Here is a 21561-nt window from a genome sequence, read left to right as displayed (position 1 = left end):
AAAGCCACCACCAGTGCTGTAACTCTCAAGTGTAGCCAAGCCCTCACAGTGCTAACTGGTGGAGGGAACCCTACTCCTTGCTATTCCCTCAGCAGGGAAGCGGGCTGAGCAAGTGTATCCTCAGGGCCTCGCAGCCTGTGCAAGCTCTGTATCTCTCAGGGTATGGCTACACTTGAGAGTTGCAGCGCTGGGAGTTACAGCGCTGGTCGTACAGCTGTGTAGGGAAAGCGCTGGTGTGTGGCCACACTCACAGCTACCAGCGCTGCAGTGTGGCCACATTTGCAGCATTTGCAGCGCTGTTGGGAGTGATGCATTATGGGCAGCTATCCCAGCGTTCAAGTGGCAGCAACGTGCTTTTCAAAAGAGGGGGGTGGGGTGGAGTGTGACAGGGACCGGGGGGGAGAGAGAGAGTGGATTTTTGGAGCCGACACTGTGTATCAGCTCCCTGCCTTGCAAAATCAGAAAAATTTCCCAACCCCTTACTCTTAACTGCAAACAGCCTGCAGACCAGATAAGCAGCTGCTCCAACGGACTCCCTTTCTCCCCCCTGCCCCCGCTGTTTCTATCCTCAAGCAAACACTCATCCCCCTGTCTGCCTCATTCACATCAAGGTAGTGGGTTATCTCATTTGATTGTTCACAGTCAGTTACAGATTGATCACAGCAAACAGGAGCTGTTTGTTTTTTAGATAAGCAGCTCCCAGAGCCCCAAGTTCACAACAAAACAAAGAGAGGAAGCATAACAAAACAAAGAGAGTAATTTAGTTAAAAGCATTCTGGGATATCTCCTAATACCCTGGAGGCTAATAACAGCGCTGGTGTGTGGCCACACCCAACGAGCAGCACTGCATCACCAGCGCTGCACTCGCTACACCCCAAGCAGACCCAGGTGTACAGCCAGCGCTGCAGCCAGGGAGTTGCAGTGCTGGATGTGCCCTGCAGGTGTGGACAGTTACTAATTGCAGTGCTGGAAAGCCTCTACCAGCGCTGCAACTCTCAAATGTAGCCATACCCTTAGATCAGTCCAGGGGAAAAAAGAAAAAAAACACACCCCGTCTAACTCGTCATACCTCTGAAATAAGGGGAGGTGATTAATGTCCAGATTCCGGAAAATTGTAATGCTGGCCCTGTCATGAAGGAACAACTGTATGGAAACATAGAGTAGCTTGGAAAATAGGTCAGAATCCTTTAGCTAATGCAGGGTTATATTACAGTACCCACCTACTCTGGCTGATCAGATTCAGTATCCAGCCCTGTTGGGGACAATCCAAAGTTTAAGTCTCAGTTTTTCTACCTTGTACAGCTCTTGATGTTTAAGATGTTTCTACAACAAGGCTGGAATTGACCAAGCAGCCTAAGGGAATTAAACTCCTTTGAAGATCCCAGCTCTAAATATTAAGTGGAATCCCTTAGACACCTGCTTTATGTATATGTTCTAGTTTAGCTAATCATAGTTAAGGCTAAGATTTTGTCATGGTTATTTTTAGTACAAGTCACACACAGGTCATGGGCAATAAATAAAAATTCACGGAAGCTGTGACCTGTCTGTGACTTTTGCTGCTGCAGCTCCATGGTGGCTGGGAGCTGTGGGGTTCCCCCCCACGCCTGCGAGGCTATCATCTGTCGCTGGAACCCTGAGGAGGGCCCCCTGGGGAGGCTGTTGCCTGTACTGGAATCCTGCAGGGGGACCTTGAGGAAGCTGTCGCCCCTCGCTGGATCCCTGTGGGGGTCCCACTGGCTGCCAGCTCCAGTCCCAGGGCTCCAGGAGCTGAAGCAGAAAATGTCAGGGAGGTCTCTGGAAGTCCATGGATTCCGTGACCTCTGTGACATAAATGTACCCTTAATCATAGTAACTGCCATAGATGCTGCCAACCGTCACCTAACCTCAAACACAGAACTTTTTCTTGCTACAAATTACAAAAGTATTGGAGCAAACAATGGAAATCTATTTTCACAGTTCTGAATTCAAAGATGTGTACACACACACACACACACACACACACACACACACACACACACACACACACACACACACACACACACACACACACACACATAAAAATACGTAATTACATTTGTAAGTAATATACGCTGATCTTATGATCCTCCAGCAAAGGGTCTTTCTTATATCAGAGAGAGAAACAGAAATACAAAGCAATAGATTTGTAATATTTTCATTGCTTTGTTCTGAAACCAGGAATAATGACTGTTGTGTTAACTGAAATCTTTTGCTAATTGCATTGGTTTTTGTTTGGCTTTGTATTTTTCTTTAAAAATCAACAAAGAAAATACAGAACTGCTTGGGTAAAGCTGGAAATGTTCCTGTGAGGGTGAGTGCTCCAATGTGCCCCACATTTAGGGGCACTCCAGGCATGCTAGCTGGAGCTGTCATTTTGGGTTCTTCATTGGCTGCTTTTGTCACCTGAAGCTGTTGAAAGTGCAGTGTGACTGTTAAAAAGGCTATTTTGAGCTTTTAAAGCAGGAGCTAGGGTGGAAGGAACAGATTTAATGAGAATCAGAGGATAATGTGGTTAATAATTTCTGATGACTGCATTCCTAATAACTCAGAATGAGGTTTAATAATTTATTTGCAGGGGATTGAGTGAACAACAGCTGATGATGAGGTAAAGGTCAAGATGTAGAATTTCCCCCAAATAGAGCAATAAAGTTTTGATAAAAAACATTCATATTTGACCAGAAGCCAGCCTTCTCAGCAATGAGTTCCAGTTGCTGGTGGTGCAGCTAAAATCTCTCTTTGAGGGGAAAAAGCCTGCCTACTTCTCTTTTTAAAAGACATTAACATTGTTCTCTCTTTTAGAGACTGCTCCTTTCCCATTAAAGGCAGTGGCAACTGACTTCAATGGAAACATGATCAGGCCCATTGGCCAAATCCTGAGAGGTACTGGGCATTCACAATTCCCATTGACATCAGTGAGAATTGTAGATGATCTGAGTTTCTCAGAATTTGGCATGTAATGTCATTGCTGAGCTGTTATTCTTAGATGTGATTCTCACTCTGGGGCCCTGATAGGAAAGCACAGGGGAAGTTCAGGATTGAATGTACATGGGGACAATGAATCCTTTCTCTTTAAGAACATAACATAAGAATGGCCATTCTGGGTCAGACCAAAGGTCCATCTAGCCCCATATCCTGTCTTCTGACAGTGGCCAATGCCAGGTGCCCCAGAGGAATGAACAGAACAGGTAATCATCGACTGATCCATCCCCTGTCGCCTATTCCCACCTTCTGGCAAACAGAGGTTAGGGGTACCATCCCTGCCCATCTTGGCTAATAGCCATTGATGGACCTATCCTCCATTAACCTATCTAGTTCTTTTTTGAACCCTGTTATAGTCTTGGCCACATGAAGGAGCTTTCATCTTTATAATTAGCCTGCCCTTTCTCTTTGACTCATTCACTGATGCCACTAGTGTTTTGTTATATCACAGATCATTACTATGATATGATGTCACAAAGAGGTTAAGTTTCTTGATGGCAAGACTGATCGGAAAAATGTGAGGAAATCTACGATTGAACAAACACAGAAATTCCGTGTAGTTCTGAGAGAGCTGTTCCTTCACACAAAGACTGGAAGAAAATATGAGATCACTATGAAGAAATGAGGGGAAAATTGGGATAGGGAAAGAAGTTATGGAATTCTCTGTTCTGTTTGTTACATGCATGGCATATTTTGGGAGGAAGCAGGTTAGACATATCACATAAAATGTGGGAGGAAGAACTATCTAGTGATTAAAGCACAGGACTGGCAGTCAGGAGCTGTAGATTGTATTCCTGGCTTTGACATATTCTCACTAATATAAGACTCATTTTCAGTAGCTAATTTCTATACTAAAATCCCCCCTTCTATCCACATGAGTTTCAAAAAAGAAGATTGAAATTAAGATTGAAGATGTAGTTATTTTTTGTTGTGACACTGCAGAGCTCACTGCAGTGATTAGGGATTTGGGGGATTTTGCCTCCCCTACCTTTCAGACCCCCAGGACCCTACAACCTTTCTTTCAGTGGCAGGCATGGAATATCTCTCCCTCTTACAATAGATATGTAAACTTATTCCAACTGACTGTACAGTGGATGAGGAAAGTCAGGGCCGACACTTCCATTTAGGTGACCTCGGCGGTTGCCTCGGGTGCCAGGATTTGGGGGGGCCGGCATTTTGCCACCCTTGGCGGCAATTCGGCGGCGGCGGGTCCTTTCGCGCTCAGGGTCTTCGGCGGCAATTCCGCGGTGGGTCCTTCACTCGCTCTGAGACCCGCCGCCGAGGTGCCCCGAAGACCGGGAGCGCGGAAGGACCCTCCCGCCGCAGAATTGCCGCCAACAGCCAGGAGTGCGGAAGGACCTCTGCCTAGGGCGCCAAAAACCCTGGCACTGCTCCTGAAGAAAGTATGTTAATAACAGGAGCTCTATATATGTGTTGTAAAGCCCTTTGGGATCCTTTAACATGAATGGTCTATATTAGATATGAGAGGTGATAATTATATTTAATTATCAAAGGGCAGTAGCAACTGGTCAGTACTCAGACCCCCTCCCTTATACACTGTTCTTTCTTTATTTCCTCTTTTTACAGTTTCCCTTTTCTCTCAGTGTCTCTCCTAGATCTTGAAGAACAAATAGGAGTGGGGAAAAAAACACTTCACTGACCGTCTTTTTTTAATTTCTAATCACTGCAGCTCATGTGTACCCTCTGCTTGCAATATCCAAGCCAGTCATTTTCCCCCCCTTATTCAAGCGTCTGACCTCTAATACTTCAGTTCCTGATCTTGTAAATCATGGTTTGCTGCCTCCAAAACTCTCAATACAGGGAAATTATGTTCACAGCTTCTCTCTCCATCTTCTTCCATTGTCTCTTTGAGTTGTTTGATGAAGAATGAGACATGAATCTCTGTTGCCTATTTTTAATACAGCGCTAACTTCTTTCTCTTTCTTTGGCATCTCTCCAATCAGCAGTTGCTCTCTCTGTGGGATCGATACAGAATGTGTACAGGTCTTAGATATCAACATTCCTCATTTGCAAATCCTTGATCAGGTGTCACTCACATGTACTGCAGATGCCCTTGGGTGCAGTGCTGTACCTATGATAGCAGCTGCAAGAATCTAATTCAGTTAACCTATTGCCCCCTTGACGAAAGCAAACCAAGTGTAAAAAGGGTGTTTCCCACTGGAGAGACAAGCCGGCCTTAATGGCTTTTGGATCTTAAATCCAAAGAGTTGTATCTGATTTTCCTTGAGGAATCAGCCACTTGTCCTTGGAGCAGGTTAGACATATCACATCAGCCTTTTGCCCTAGCTGCCAGGGCCTCTGGCCTAGATCATTGGCTGCTCATTCTGGAATACATCACCCATGTGTTAGTTGGACAAGTTCGCCAAAAACTCGTAATTCTGTATAGGTGGAGGCCACATGCTCACCTCCAGTGGAGGAGGGAGTATTATCATTCACCAGTTTCCCCTCTGGATGAGTTAATATGAAACATCCTGTTACGTCCTCCTTGCTTGTAGGGATGATGGCTGCAATGTTGGGTTTTAAGAGGAGAAAATATTGGGGGATCTTCAAGGTTGTCAGGCATTCAGATCCCTAAGTGATGACACACAGGAAGTCTGAAAACACTAAATAAGCACGAGTTTTGAAGATATTTGTCCTGAGCCCAGGATCAATGACCCAAGTCTGTTCTTCTCTCTGTTTCCAGATTGGTGCTTCTCTGTTTGCCAGTAACATTGGCAGTGGGCACTTTGTGGGCTTGGCAGGCACAGGAGCGGCTGCAGGAATCGCCACTGGAGGATTCGAATGGAACGTAAGTGGTACACATTTAAATAAAATTGTAACCTCGGGGGTATCCAAAGAGATCAGGTGAGTCCACATTGTCTAAAAATCCAACTCACTCTAATGTTGTCAGAGGCCTCACCCAGCAGCACCTGCCTCCCTCAGGGCTGGCAACTGGCAGAACCACCCACCACAAGAACGCTTCGTGTTGATTCCCATTCCCCCAGCCTCTCTCCCCACTCCCATCTCCAGTCCAGCTAGTGGGGAAAGAAAAGCCCATTGCTATATTAGGAAACCATGATCTCCTCTGCATAATTTTTCTGGGAGATTGGTGTGTAGGAGTTGGGGGGAGTCATCGTTTTTCCTTTCTTTCCAGCAGTGAGGAATTCAATGTTGTCTTCACTCCTTTCTTCATCCCAAGAGCCCTTTTCTCCTTCTCTGTCTTCTCATTCCCCTCCCATGAAGGGACAGCTGTGAAGGAGTTCAGAGGCTACCTTGTAATCCGCTATCAGTGCTGTTCTGTTCTCAGCCTGCTGGGGGCAGATCCTGTCTATAACCAAACACCTCACTTGATTAAAATGACTACAACTACTGCCTGGAATTGGCAGAAGGGCTGTAAGGGTTTGGAAAAGGGTAAGATAATGTGCCTCCTTTCCCCAATCAGTCTATCTGTAGCCCTCCATGGACTTAGTATGTGCACCAGGAGGAGATGCAGGAGTTGCGGAACACTGCCTTTATGCTGTATTTCCCCTCTTAGATCAGCAGGTCATAAGGTGCAATTTGCATCACATGTTACTGCTGCCCTGGAGAGGAACTGGGGGCACAGCTACTATGAGGTCAGCTCCTTGCAGAGCATTTTGATGTTTACCTGGTGCTCTGGGATGACCTGTCGTGAGGGGGGGAACATGGATGAGCACAATCCTTGGGATCCAGCCCTGTTGTTTCCCTTGGATCCTTAGGCGCTGGAAGAATTATTGGCCATGCCCCCTGACTGTTGCACTCCATTGCAAGCCCCTCCTTAGCTTTTCTTAAAAATAGAATTGTGTGTTGGGTATGAAATACGTCCCCATATAGTTCTGAACTTCTTTGTGCCTGGGGAAGGGAGTAGAAGCTCACTTGAGAGAGATGCACACATTGGAATCAGTTAGTTTAGCTGTCACCTTTTATTATTTTCTGCTGCCACTGCTGTAACAAATCCAGGCTCCATACCAATGCTACTGGATCTTCATGACATCAGAAGGGATAGAATCCAGATCCTCTTTCATAAGTACAGGACTCTACCGCTTGCGCTAAAGGGGAGACTCTCCCCTAACTGATAGTAGTATGCAGCCTTAGACACATGGTTGAATTGTCTTGATTCTGTCCAGTAGAGGACAGTGATGCCTGTGTACACATCTACATGTATGCAGACACAAGCCAGCTAGTTAGCTCATTGCAATACTTGCAACACAATGGAACTGATAAACATGCTAACATACACAGGAAAAATGCTGCTCTTGGATCCACACTGATTCTCTTACCAAAAGAGAGAACTGGACTTGATTCTGCTCTCATTTATACTGGCTTTGTGTCAGTGTAATTCCATTGACTTCAGTGCAGTTACTCTTGATTTACACCAGTGTAAAAGAGCAGAAATGGGTTCAATATCTCTAGCATAGCCTGTGCTTGATATATGAGCAGAACTTCAGAGCTGCAATAAAGAACTAGTGTGTGGATGAGAGATCTAGCACGCAGCTCTGAGAGCAGCATTTTGACCTGTATTTATCTGTCTGAATGTGCACAGCTCTGCATAAAACAAGTTGCTAACATTGTCAGAAAAATTATAATGTATGATTGACAACAAAATATCTGATGCACAGAATATACAGTATATAGTTTAACAGAGCTACCATACTTGACCGTCTATAGTTCTATACATGAGAATATAGTACATCTTTTATAATGCTCGCAGCCACCTCATAAGCAGGCCTCAGCTAGAGTGCTGTGTCCAGTTCTGGGCTCCACACTTTAAGAAAGATGTGGACAAACTGGAGCGAGTCCAGAAGAAAGCAACAAACATGATAAAAGATTTGAGAACATTTGATCTGTGAAGAATTTTTTTTTTTAAAAGGGGCATGTTTAGACTTGAGAAAAGCAGACCAAGAGGGGGCCTGATAACAGTCTTCAAATATGTTAAGGGCCATAATAAAGAGGACCATGATCAATTTTTCTCTGTCCGCTGAAGGTAGGACTAGAAGCAATGGGCTTAATTTGCAGCAAGAGAGATTTATGTTAGATATTAGGGATGGTCTAGGTATATTTAGTCCTGCCTCAGTGGATGGGGATGGGCTGGGCTTGAGGTCCCTTCCAACCCAACATTTCTATGATCCTATAACTGAACCACACTGCAGAAGGCAGTTAATTACTCCTGCATTTTATCTAAAGAAGTGGGCTAGTCTGATGGGTGACAAGGGTATGGAAGTAAGCTCCACTCTCCAACACCCGGGGCTAGCAAAGCTAATCACAGATGAGACATGATCATAACACACTTGGGTTTGGGGATGGAATGTTTCCTGTACTGGTTGCTGCTTGGAGACTGGATCGAGGGACTAAGTAAAGGGGACCAGGGCAGTGCTAGACTTTCTTAAAATTTCCTGGTGATGGCAATAGTCATCTGTCACCATACAAAGGCTTCTGTGGGCTGCAGGTATTCTAACCACCATGTTGTCTACACCTGCTCTTTTAAGACCAGTGTTAGACACACTACAAATGTATTTCCCCATGGACAGACATGGGGCAAATGCCAAAGCAATCTTCTTTTTGATACTCCAGTAAGTCTGCTGCAGTGGGGGACTCTTCCTCAGGTGCTTATGTTGGACACCTGGGGTGAAATTCTAGCACCTATTGACTTCAATAAGGCCAAGATTTCACCCCTGGAGTTCCGACCGTAAAATGCTAGACAGGTAGAAAGAATGAGGCTGGCCACTATTTTACTCACTGTAATGTTTATAGTTGGCATTCAGCCTGATACGTGGCTTTGGAAAATGCTGGTGACAGGACCAGAGGCTAATTCAGCTGTTCTTTCCTTGGTTACAGGCCCTGATATTTGTGGTTATTCTTGGCTGGTTGTTTGTGCCCATCTACATCAAGGCTGGGGTAAGTATGGACACTAGGTTATATCTTTTATGGTTCCCTGTTTTAATCTTTGTTTCATTTTGTTGTGTGTGTGGGTCTAACACCGTCACAAAACCATTCTCAATGGGAAGAGAGACCTGGATGTGTCAGGCATGCTACATATGTTATGTCTGTATATATTTAAACAACAAGGTCTCTTTGTCTTTGAGATCCCAAGATGAGCAGCATTTGACTCTGCCTTTCTGTGTTTCTTGGAGGCCGCTGCTCCTTGGCCTTCTTAATTTCTAGTGCACTTATCAGTGTGGTATCTGAGTGGCAGAGCTTGCTGATGAACTATAGTAGTTGTGTCTGTTGCTTGTAGTCTGAATTCTTCTCCCTCTTCTTCTGCAGGTGGTGACGATGCCAGAGTATCTCAAGAAGCGGTTTGGCGGCCGACGGATTCAGATGTATCTGTCAGTCCTTTCTCTGCTCCTCTATATTTTCACCAAGATCTCGGTGAGTTAAGCTTTTCCAGTTCCTCTGTTCTAAGTGAAGTTCCTATCTATTATTATTTTACACTTGATGAAATCTCTCTACCTGTCTGGTTCACTTGTCTCAGATAAAAAACTCTTTCCATGTTGTCACTCGTTCATCTAGCAGTGCTGACCATCCAAATCAGCTCTACAGCTCTGTGTGTCTGTGCCTGTTGGATTATACCAGGGGACTCTTTCTCTAGATGGTGGTTATGATTTAGCTTTCTTTTCCCAGGATTTTGTTTCCACGTGTGCTCTCCTCTGGAACAGGTCAGGCTGGCTGGAGCCTTGTACTATACAGTATGCTACATCTCAGGCATCAGTGACAACTGAAGAGAAGGTTCCAAGCTATTAGAGTTAGTACCCAGTTCTCTGCCTTCGTCCTCCAAGGGTAACTATTGCTGCTGCTTACCCAGGAACATTCACCCCACCCCATTTTCAGCATTTAGTTTTAGAGCTTCCTGTGTACCATCTGGGCCCAGGGTCTCTCATTCTGACTCCTGAGCTAGATTCTCCTGCCACAGGGTATGAGTAACTCCGTTTGGCTCCCGTGGGAGAAAAGAGGCCTTTCACACTCATCCTTCCATCGGTATCCTCAGCTGAACATGCAGCTTGTTAGTATTAATGAAGCAAAAGTGAGAAACGAGAGAGGAAGGCAGATGGGGGGGAAGAGACAGAGAGATGGGGTTAGAAAATACGGGAGTGGGAAAAGCAAGGGAAGAAAGGGAAGGCAGAGGAGAGTCTTTCTGTGGATCAGCTTGAGCTATGAAGTGTGGCTAACGAGGGCACAGCAGTAGCAAAGGGAGCTGTGATTTTCCTCCCCTTTTGAAACCATTAAATCTCCATACAAGTCCACAGGTCAGGCAGACCTGAGTCTGTTGTTTTCCTGCAGTTGCCATGGAAGTTTACTCTTTGCCCTCTGCATAGGAGCTGAGTGAATAGTACAATTTAACCTAAAAGACCTGGCCTTTTGCTCTCATTCTCATTCTCCTACGATAACTGATTCTTATCAGGGTTACAAATTAAACAGGCTGCGACTATCAAGAAACCTCAAGTTGGATTTTGCGTTCTGTTTATTTCAGTGAGGAGCTATCAACATAACTGTTTTTGTATGCAGTTGTAATTGGAAATGCTGCATCCATTTCACAGGGGATGGTATTATTCCTGCAACTCTAGCAGATGTGGAGTGAATCCATACAGATAAATGGCTCATCATTCTAATCCAAAACCTATATCTATATTTCTGTGTTATGTATGATCCCAATCACTTGCTACCTACATGCCAGATTCACAAAAAACATTCCCTTTTTATGGGTAAATTTCCTCCATGTGTGTCTAATGTACATATCATACTTTGCATTGGGGATTTCCATCAACTCCAGCAGAGGGACCCTCCTCCCAAGCAAATGGAGTGGCTCCACTCACTCGCTGTTATTACAGACCTGAAAATGAAGTTGCCCCTAATGTTCTTGCACCCTCCGTTTTCAGGGCAGAGCAGGGCAATGGCTGGTGGATCTATACAGCAACACATCAATTGGTCCCAGTCTGGCTCCACCACACAATCATCCCACCTTGCCCACAAACAGAGCTGCATAAGTACTCCCAGGGAGCTATTATGGAACTGTTTTCTGGCACTCGGGGGTATTGTCTCCTGCATAAGTTCCCCAAACTATGCCCCTCCTCCTGATACAGCAGAACCACTCTTCCTCTGTCTGTCTGACTCCTGGGTAATTGTACGGCCTCTATTACTGTAGTATCTGAGTGCCTCACAATTTGTCACAGTATTGAATGCACCTAATGCTTCTGCTGCATTGTGGCCCTCTGCAGCTGTAGAAAAGGGGACAGGATTTGTCTTCAAGAACGAACTGAAGGTTTGATTTACATGTTGAGTTTCCCTGGATGTACACACAGTATTTTGTTTATTAGGACTCAATCTCCATTCTTATTAGTTATGAAGCACTGTTAGTGTACAATAGTGTGCAAGACACCACCCTTAGCTTGCTGATGAACTAAAGCTGTGGCAGATACAATAGAGCACAAACCAGAAAGCTGTGATGCTTCATGAAATAGGTGGGTATTTAGCATCTGCTTGGTGGAAGGGGAGGGTGAACGGTGCAAATTAATATTGTGTCAAGCGTATGGTGTAACATAAAGTCTAGATTGGGTGAAGGAGACAGAGGAGAGAGAGAGGTAGAATGAAGGAGTTGGAGGAAATGAGAGGAGGCAGAGAGCTTTGAAGGTGCAGGATAGCATCTTGATCACTAAAAAGCCAAATCCTGTAGTGCTGTAAATGGCATCTTGTTCAGTTATGCCTACACCCCTGAGCTGTGTAACTGGGCAAAGCATGGGCATTGAGATGCACCAGCCCAGTCATGTAAAAGTTGAAAGGAAGGTGTAAGTGGGGGGAGCAGGGGGAAGAAAAGGATCATGCCCTGCAGAGAAAGGGGGCATGTCTAGGCCAAAAGGATAAGATCATGTGCAGTGGTGTAAGAGGGGAAAGGCATTAAATTAACTTGCTGTAAGTTAGGGGATTGTTCCACCTGAGCTATACCAGCCATCAACAAAGTTGTGGACCCAGCTAACCCAAAGAATGGCCCACATGCCCCGGAATAAGAGGGGCAGCACAGTCCAAATGCCACTCCAATTATAGCTTGTCCAGTGGTGACCACTGTGGAAATTCAGGTGTATTTGCTGCACAGTAAGGGGCCGGGAGGTATGCCCGCTGCAGTGGCAAGGAGCTATCTGGCGTGGGCAGCACACCATGCTGTGTGGCCAAGTGCCCATCAGTCCAGCATGTTACCAGGAAAAGGATAAATATAGAAGGACAGTGGACACGAGCTCCTGAACATAAGAGGTTTCGTTTATGTAGATACATCTGTTGTGCATCATTGCAGGTGGCATATGCAGGATGGCAAACAAGCTGCACGTGGCTCTGTGGGAATCTTTCACACTAGGTGCCAGAGACAGACACAGCGTGAGCCAAGACATTCCAAGAGATTTCAGAGATTTGCATTCTGCTTCCCTGGCTGCTGCCTTTGCAGACGCTCCCTGCCTTGCAGTTCCTCGGGCTTTTGTCATCCTGCTTTGAAAGGACAGCTTTCCTTACACTTGCTAGCGAGTCACACCTAACAGTTTGAGTCACAGTGCTGATGCAATTTATATTTGCATCTCAGAAGGATCTTGCATCCATGGTGCCTTTTTACATGCTGCTTCCTCACTTACGCCACTTTGGGCAAAATCTCAAACACCATAAGTAATGTCCCATATTGTATGTATGTTCCATGGTGTCACTGCTGTGTGAGCTGTTCCCAGGGTAGCTTTCAGGGTTGGAGCTGCAAACCATTAGCGCTTCTACCATTGCTGTCACCAGTGGGGCTGTACCAGTGGTAGAAAAGATGGGGAATTTTAAGAAGCTCTTGCAGTGTAGCAAGGCATTGGTGACCAGTAACTGACTAAATTAAGACTAAGTATCTGGTGAAACAAGTAACTGGATGCTCCCCCATAGTCTGAAGGAATTTAAAACTCGAGTCGGTAAATGTGTTGCAAGTGTTCCTTGGAGTTCTTGGCATGTAAATTGTAGTTGTAAAAGGACACTCATGTCATTGTAGCTTTGCCTAGTGTTTCCTGAATTACGTGTGCATAGCTCGGGAGTGATGTGTTTTGTTTGAATGTACTAAATCTTCTCCATGCAAAAAACAGAGCTAGGATAAGGTTTTAATGGTATCCATAAAAGAGAGTTAATGGGGTAACAAGGAAATATCAGTAGTAAATTAATGTAACTGGGAGGTAGAAGAGGTGAACTCGGAAGGTGATTCAACGAAGCCAAGGAGTTTACATATTGCTCAGGATGTTAAATAATTAACTATGTTTCCTTGCGGGATCATTTTATGACCAGTAATATTAGTAGCCATGCAAACTAAGCTAATATTAAAAATAAATGAACCTCAAGCTTTGGGGCATAAGCTGATCTGCTGTGAGGGTCAGGAAGGAATCCTCTCCTCTAAAGGGGCATGGTCTCACAGTTAGCCTGTAGGATTACACTCTACAAAATCCTGCATCTTAACCCCAGCCTCCATGGCTGCAGATGGCAAAGGCAGAGGCAGAATTTGTTGGTGGGACCGTGCATGTGTTTCACACCCTGTGTGGTGCACAGCTCAGCTCCACAATGGCTCTGTATGTGAGCATGCAGTGGCTGGTGGTGGGAGCAGGGCTGGAGGATCTGCAGCTGCACAGGTCTCCTCCTTGCCCTGAAGGCAGGAGGAGTGAAGGGGGGTTGAGGTGGTGACAGTCTCAAGGAGGAGTTTCCTCAGTGGCCTGGGGGAGAGGTTTTCTTCCTCCAGCATCTGCCCAGCTACGTAGGCCGAGTGCCCCTGAATATTTTTGTTTTAGTTTCCCTGTTTGTAAAATGCGGAGGATGATACTCAGTTGCCTGGCTGACTGGGAAGTCAGGAGGATATAATACTTACTGATTGTAAAGAGCTTTAAAGGTAAAATGTGCTAAGTAGTGTTGTTATGTACAGCATGGCACAATTAGCCAGATGCGTGACTTATATTACCCCTCTCCTTGTGGCAGAATACCTGACTAGATGGCACTCTTTGTGTTCCTTGAAAAAATGTTTGCCCTAAAATCCAGAAGAGCTGATGACTAAACATCCCTCTTAAGCTTTGTCTGCCCTGGGATTTTAGGGTGAGGTTTTTCGAAAGCACCTAAGTGATTTGGGAGCACAAATTCAGTGACATGACTTTTAATGACACATCTGCTCCTAAGACATGTAGGCACTTTGGAAAATCCCCCCTACCCGCCTTAGCACTGGTGCAGCATGTTGCACTTGCCAACCCCTAACAGAGATATGATTTACACTGGTGAGGCATGAATTGGATTGGAACTGGTTACTCTGATTTCAAATTATGTCTACTTTAGGAGTTTGCATTGGTGCAGCTGTGTTGGTAACTACAATCCCAGGATTTACTCATGAAGTTGCAAAATCCATGTCCTTATACAAGCGCAAGAGCTAACTGTTTCTCCAGCTGGCCAGTTGAATGCTAATTACTTTGACAGATATTCATGGAACTTGTGTTAAGTAAGGTGTTGCCTTTTATTCCTGTTTGTCCTCAACTGGGCAGTCATACCAAATATCTGTGTTGAACTGGAAAGGTGAGATGTGAAGAATAGCATAAAGCAAAGACATAAATGGCTCTTTTGTCTTTATTTAACAAAACTCTTCCTGGATATAATGTAAAGATTATCAAAAGGCTTGGGTGTTAGCATGGTCTGGGATTTAAGAACTTTGCTGAACTGTTTCCCCATATATAACTTCACAGGCCTGGAGGGGTGGGTAGCCAGATTTGGCTAGGAGGGAATAACTGACCCATTTCTGGGAACTATTGTAAGAAGTACAGAGACTAAGAAGTGAACTTCAAAAAGCAGCTGGCAGTTAAAATAAAGCAGGTCTAGGTGACCAAGGAGACAGGATTTGTCTTTATTTTGCATATGCTTTTATTTTTTTGTGCAGTGCTTTGGGGTGGGGAGGATAGCAATAGATACTAATAGAAATGTTATTTTTATCTTAAGCATTCCCTAAACTGTCATCTTTCCTTTTATTAGGCAGATATATTCTCTGGAGCTATATTTATCCAAATAGCCATGGGGTTGAATCTTTATTTGGCCATAATCATACTGCTGGGTATTACTGGTCTTTACACTATCACAGGTGAGTTTGTGGAACAGATTGATACATTCAAAACAAGTTAAAAGGGGATCCAGAAATATGAAAAATGGAAGCGGGGAGTAAATGGGAAGAAATGAGAGCATGAAAGGGGAAAGGTGTATGTGCAGATGAGAGAGAGAGAGAGATGGAAGGTCAAGGAGAGGCCAATTCCCATGAAGGCATTAGCAGAGAGGCTCACATAATGGCGTTTCTTTGCCTTTAGGTGGCCTTGCTGCTGTGATTTACACAGACACCTTACAGACCATCATCATGCTGGTGGGATCCTTCATTCTCACAGGATTTGGTAAGTAAATCTGATGAACGAGAGCGGGAATGATCAGCTACAGCCCCCAGTGTCCTGTGGAAGTGGATCCAGCATTGTCAAGTCCTAACAGGTTAACAGCTAAGGAACTCCCGTTGCGTCGTGTATTTGTCAGGGATGGAGAAGAGCGACATTGCTAAGCCCTCCTGTCATCCTGACCAAGTTCTATAGTTGCCATAGGGATGTAATTCCAATGACAATGGGAGAGGAGATTCATAGATTCCAAGGCAAGAAGGGACCATTGTGATCATCTGTTCTGACCTCCTGTATAACAGCCTATAGAACGCCCCAAAATAGGGGCTGTGTTGTTGTGAATAGGAGGCCAGGTGTCCATGAGATCTCGTAGGTACTAAAATGCAGTCCATCCTGTGAAATAGAACCCTGGTATTTAGGGCTCAGTCTACATAATTAATCAAGAGGAGGTAGAAAAGCCCTGTGAGGCTGCAATTTCCTCCCCCTTACCTTGTGGCTTCTAATTGGACTTCCTCTGTGTAAACTTTTCACTGAATGAAGCCGTTCCCCCTTGTTCACAATAAACAATATTTCAGATTGACTTAATCAGGTGGACGCTGCCTCTGGTCCTTGCTGGGTCAGGGAGCCTGGAGATATTCTACCTGACAAAGTGGAAGCTTGGGTCTGGGGCATGGGAAGGACAGAGGAGTGTAAAGGAATAATTTAGAGCTCCATAGCAACCTGAGAAGGAAAGCCAGTGTGGCTTCTTGCTAATGAGAGTTTTCACAGCACATTCTTTGTTTCTGACAATGTTGATCTCTATTGGGGCAGGTTTATCACATTGATGGCATGTTAGAGACTAACAAATTTATTGTAGCATACAATACAGCTCACTACATTGGATGCATGTAGTGGAAAATACAGAAGGAAGATATATGTACACACAGGGAACATGAAACAGTGGGTGTTACCATACACATTATAAGGAGAGTGATCAGTTAAGGTGAGCTGTTGTCAGCAGGAGAGAAAAATAACTGTTTGTAGTGGTAATGAAAATGGCCCATTTCTAGCACTTGAAGGAGATACAAGCATCTGTGGGGGGAGAGGGGTGGAGATAAGCATGGGGAAATAGTTTTACTTTGTGTAATGGCCCATCCACTACCAGTCTTTATTCAAACCTAATTTAATGGTGTCCAATTTGCAAATTAATTCCAATTCAGCTGTCTCTCATTGGAGTCTGTTTTTGAAGTTTTTTTGTTGTAATATTGCGACTTTTAGGCCTGTAATCGAGTGGCCAGGAAGGTTGAAGTGTTCTCCAACTGGTTTTTGAATGTTATAATCCTTGACGTCTGATTTGTGTCCATTTATTCTTTTGTGTAGAGACTGTCCAGTTTGGCTGGTAGTGGATGGGCCATTACACAAAGTAAAACTATTTCCCCATGCTTATCTCCACCCCTCTCCCCCCACAGATCCTTGTATCTCCTTGTCAAGTGCTGGAAATGGGCCATTTTCATTACCACTACAAACAGTTATTTTTCTCTCCTGCTGACAACACATCACCTTAACTGATCACTCTCCTTATGTATAGTAACACTGTGTGTGTGTGTGTGTATCTTCCTTCTGTATTTTCCACTACATGCATCTGATTAAGTGAGCTGTAGCCCACGAAAGCTTATGCTACAATAAATTTGTTAGTCTCTAAGGTGCTACAAGTACTCCTATTCTTTTTGCAGATACAGACTAACACGGCTACTACTCTGAAACCTGTCATTGGTGGCATGGAGTTTTCTCCTTGGACTCTTCAGCTCCATCAAGAATTTCAAGTGTCCAGTACCATGATAGGGTCTTTACGTTCTGTTTTTCAGCATTTGCCAAAGTAGGAGGATATGAGGCCTTTATGGAGAAATATATGCAAGCAATTCCAAGCAACACCTCATATGGAAACATTACCATTGACCCAAAATGCTACACCCCTCGGGCAGATTCTTTCCACATCTTCCGAGACCCGATCACTGGAGATCTGCCATGGCCGGGCCTTACCATTGGCTTGAGCATCCTTGCTTTGTGGTACTGGTGCACAGATCAGGTAGTGTAAAGGCAACAACTGGGAAATTCAGAGCATTCTAAAATTTGCAGTGTAGTTGGATTGATCTCTCTCATCCCAACCCTGTGCCATAAAAATGGCGATTATCTCCTGAGAGGAAATTTTTTTTCTCTATAGCTTTTAGAGTCTCAGCCTCTTCTATGTTAAGTGAATAGGATGTGTATGTTCCTTTACTATTTTTTCATGCCATTCTGGACATATGCTGTGTATGTGATTCTCCCCCTCCCCCTTTCTTGCAACATGCTGTGGATGAACATTGAGGGTCCAATTTTAAAAATATGACCTTTATCAATCTGGGTATAGACTTGGCTTCCCAGCGGGAAGCGGCATGGCCTGGGGGATGTGCTGGCCACCGCTTCCTACCGCCCCCATTGGCCTGGGATGGCGAACCTTGGCCAGTGGGAGTCATGATCAGCCAAACCTGTGGACACGGCAGGTAAACAAACCGGCCCAGCCTGCTGGGGTGCTTACTGTGGTGAGCCACATGCCAAAGGTTGCTGACCCCTGCGTTAGACAATAGAGTATTTACTTTTAACCATTTAAATGTGTTATCGAGCCTTTAAATGCCCTTGTATTTTTGTAATTACTAGCAAGAGCAAAGACTTCTTGCTGGAATACAGTTGAAATAGAGTCATTTGTGCCTTGTTGTGCCCGGAATCATGTGTAGGTGACAGAACTGGAGTCATTCACATCTACTGTCTCATTGACAGGTTATTGTTCAGCGATGTCTCTCAGCCAAGAACATGTCCCATGTGAAGGCCGGCTGTGTCATGTGTGGGTACCTGAAGCTGCTGCCCATGTTTTTGATGGTGATGCCTGGGATGATCAGTCGAATTCTGTACACAGGTAAGACCTAGTACTGTAGCCCCCTCATTCTCTTCTCATTCCTCTTCCAGCCCCACTCAGTTTTCTCTTTGCTGTCCCCCTCCAGCTCCTTCAGTCCCTCTCCTGACTCAGACCATGAAAACACATACACAGACCAGCCTTTCCCCCAAAGTAAGAAGACAGGGCTCTTTCTCCTTCCCCTGCTCAGGGCTCCTGGTGATGCTCTCACTGTCCTTTGTGGGGACAGGAATCCTAGAGGGTGTGTCTTCTTTGTTGGAATTTGTTACAGCATTCCTGCTCTGAGAGGGTGGGAAACACTCCTGTCTGTGGCTGACAGACTTCACAGGGCAGAGGGAGTGGTGCCTGGATCCCAGAGAGAAGTGTTCCCAGCTCATGGAAGTGCCTGTGATTTGCATGCTGCCTGAGCTCAGTGTGAGCACAATACCAGTTGTTTTTTTCCCTCTCCACTGAGATGTGTGTACAACAACAGAGGAGAGCAGGTGGTCTGAGCTGGAGAGGGCCTTTCAGAGCACACACTAACTTTGTCCTGGTCCCAGTTTTGTAGTCCTCACATTATTCAGTCCCGACTTCCTGTGCAGTTCTGCGGATGCAGTTTTGGTGGCTTGACCTCAGCAACATCACTATTCCCCAGCTAGGAAAGAAGTGATGCAGGAATGGAATTCCTTCCCACAGCTGCAGAGCCAAGGGTGATATCCGGCAACTAAATCCAGTGGTTTAGCATGGAAATGGGTTTGGGAAGTACTCTTGATTTTTGGGTAACTTGCTGCTATGATCTCAGGTAACCCTGTCTTGTTATCTTTTTTTCAGATACGGTGGCTTGTGTTGTGCCCTCAGAATGTGAGAAATACTGTGGCACCAAAGTTGGCTGTTCAAATGTTGCTTATCCAAAAATGGTGGTGGACCTTATGCCGAATGGTAAGCTGTTGCTGTGATAGAGTTTTTGTGGGTAAAACATGGATGGCAGATTAATAGAAGCTAGTTGTTGAGGGGGAGAGAGGTCCCAGGGCTGGAATTCAGCTACCAGAACTTGGGGCCTGCATTCTTATTTAGTCGATTTGACATCACTAGTTTCTTGAGTTATCAGGGCTCAGCTATCATAGGCCCTAGATCATTCCAGTATACAGTTTATTCCTGTACATGCCAAGCATTATGATCAATGTGACCATAGATGCCAGATGGTTACAGCCTAGCCATGACAATGTTACTTATTTGCAAACATGAGGGAGTAAGACGCTGCTGGAGTTAGCCTAGTGTGAGAAATAAATCTGGCCTATAGTTGCCAGTTATTAAGAGGCGGCCTCTGCCAGGATCTCTGTGTTGAGGGACATGCTTGCAGTCCCTCTGCTAAACTCACTGGACTGGGAAGAGAAAGTGCAGCCCCCTTGGGGTTATTGCTCTCCCACTGACCCGGAGTCCAATCAGGCAGTATAAACAACAAGATTGTGTTTTTTGGGGGGTGTCTCTGACCCCTCACGTTGTACACAAAGGACTCCTATCTGAGTAAATACACTCAGCCATTATCCATCTCCTAACAGCCCAGCCTGGGTATTATGTGGTATTGAAAATGTTGTGCTTCCTGACCTAAAAGGCACCATTACCTTCCATCTGCAGTAGGGTACCATGAAGTTGTCATAAGCTGGGCATGCTTCATTTACTAACAGATAGCAGGGTTGGGGAGGTCAGACCATGCACTCAGAGATGTCACTTATGGAGCATTCCCAGTGACTGACCCTCCCCAGCTCAGGTGGTGTCTCTCTCTGTGTTTCAGGTTTGCGAGGTCTGATGTTATCAGTCATGTTGGCCTCTCTCATGAGCTCCCTGACTTCCATTTTTAATAGTGCTAGCACTCTGTTCACCATGGACATCTACACCAAAATACGAACCCGGGCATCTGAGAAAGAGCTCATGCTGGCTGGGAGGTAAGTGTTACTGCCCCCCTTCCCAGCATTAGGAACCTAATGAAATATTGGAGCCATCACAGACTGCACCCTTCAAAGTTCACCTTAAAGTGCCTGGATGAACAACCTTCCACTGAATGCATGTGATGCAGCAGTGACCTCTTGTGGCCTGACAGCTTAATCCTATGTGTGTCTTTCTCGATATTTTGTGGGGTAGTTTCCAGCCATGTTTCTTATTTAAAGATTAATCTGAGGTGTCTATTCCCTACAGATATTCCAGGGGATCTATTTAAATTTCATTCCAAGATGCCAGTCAGACAAAGCTACAGCATCAGTAATATTCACTAGCTATGCGCTGATTTCTCTTTTATTCATTCCTCTCTGCTGTTTTATTGATAGCTGTATTTATAGATGACTTCTTATTATAGGTGATTTATTATTTTGATAGCAGAGGTCTCATTTTGGGTTGACTAAGAGCTAAGGGATCTGGTAAGATCTCATTGCTGGTTGCTTCCCCCAGCCCCACCCCACCCTACTCCCAGTGCTGATGGTTGATTACTGTTTTTTTTGCTGATGTTTTAATGCTGGTTGAATAACACAATGAATTGTTAAATTGTTGATTGGTTCATTATAATTTCTGTATTTCTGATTGATGTTTATAAATAGGTGGCTAACAGATTTTTTTTATTGGCTGTATTTGCAGGTTATTTATCTTAGCTTTAATTGGTATCAGCATTGCTTGGGTTCCTGTGGTGCAGTCAGCTCAGAGCGGGCAGCTCTTTGATTATATACAGTCTATCACCAGCTACCTGGGGCCACCCATTGCTGCTGTCTTCCTGCTTGCTATCTTCTGTAAGAGGGTCAATGAGGAGGTGAGTACAGGCTAGGAGAAGAGCTCTGTGTGCAGAAGTTCACAAAAGACATTCATCTGTGCACTGGGACAACTGCCCTTTCTTAGTTTCAATTTGATTCTCAATTTCTTTGAGGCTATTCCCGCTACAGGCCAGTGCTTGAGGTCCAAAGCAGAATTCTTGAGGGGCTCTTAGCTCAGTTGAGGAATCCTCATATTCCTCTTCCACCACATATATGTAAATGTGCATGGACTTTGTTGGACTTAATTGGCTCCTAGACAGCTGTGAAGCTGGAACCACCTACTGTTTCCACTGTGACTTGTGTTGAAGGGATAATTTCTGGGAAACAGTGCTTTATTGCAACCTTCTAGGTTCTCCGTGGGTTCGGTAGGCCTCAACAAGAAAGGAGAAAGTCCTCTGGTTAAGCTGCTGGACTGGAACTCATGAGATCTGGGTTCTATTCCCAGTTGTGCCACAGA

The 21561-nt window shown here is 44.9% G+C and overlaps 1 protein-coding gene across 5 annotated transcripts in view; it reads left to right on the top strand.

Annotated features, from left to right (window-relative positions):
* The window catches only part of LOC123354949 (sodium/glucose cotransporter 1-like), a 91705-nt gene that overhangs the window by 57707 nt on the left and 12437 nt on the right, over positions 1 to 21561 (top strand). For 4 of the 5 annotated variants that reach the window (XM_044997360.1, XM_044997362.1, XM_044997361.1 and 1 more), the window contains 10 exons: positions 5702 to 5806; positions 8851 to 8910; positions 9280 to 9384; positions 15007 to 15112; positions 15333 to 15413; positions 17249 to 17469; positions 18198 to 18333; positions 19141 to 19248; positions 20102 to 20252; positions 20935 to 21103. In XM_044997360.1, coding sequence (XP_044853295.1) covers positions 5702 to 5806; positions 8851 to 8910; positions 9280 to 9384; positions 15007 to 15112; positions 15333 to 15413; positions 17249 to 17469; positions 18198 to 18333; positions 19141 to 19248; positions 20102 to 20252; positions 20935 to 21103 — 1242 coding nt within the window. Of the gene's footprint in view, positions 1 to 3489; positions 3705 to 5701; positions 5807 to 8850; positions 8911 to 9279; positions 9385 to 15006; positions 15113 to 15332; positions 15414 to 17248; positions 17470 to 18197; positions 18334 to 19140; positions 19249 to 20101; positions 20253 to 20934; positions 21104 to 21561 lie in introns of those variants that run through there. The other variant, XM_044997363.1, reaches the window with a different exon arrangement.

This window comes from Mauremys mutica, chromosome 22 (assembly GCF_020497125.1).
Source record: "Mauremys mutica isolate MM-2020 ecotype Southern chromosome 22, ASM2049712v1, whole genome shotgun sequence".
Taxonomy (NCBI): Eukaryota; Metazoa; Chordata; order Testudines; family Geoemydidae; genus Mauremys; species Mauremys mutica.
The sequence above is the reverse complement of the archived record's forward strand: the minus strand, read 5'-3'. Positions and strand labels throughout refer to the sequence as shown.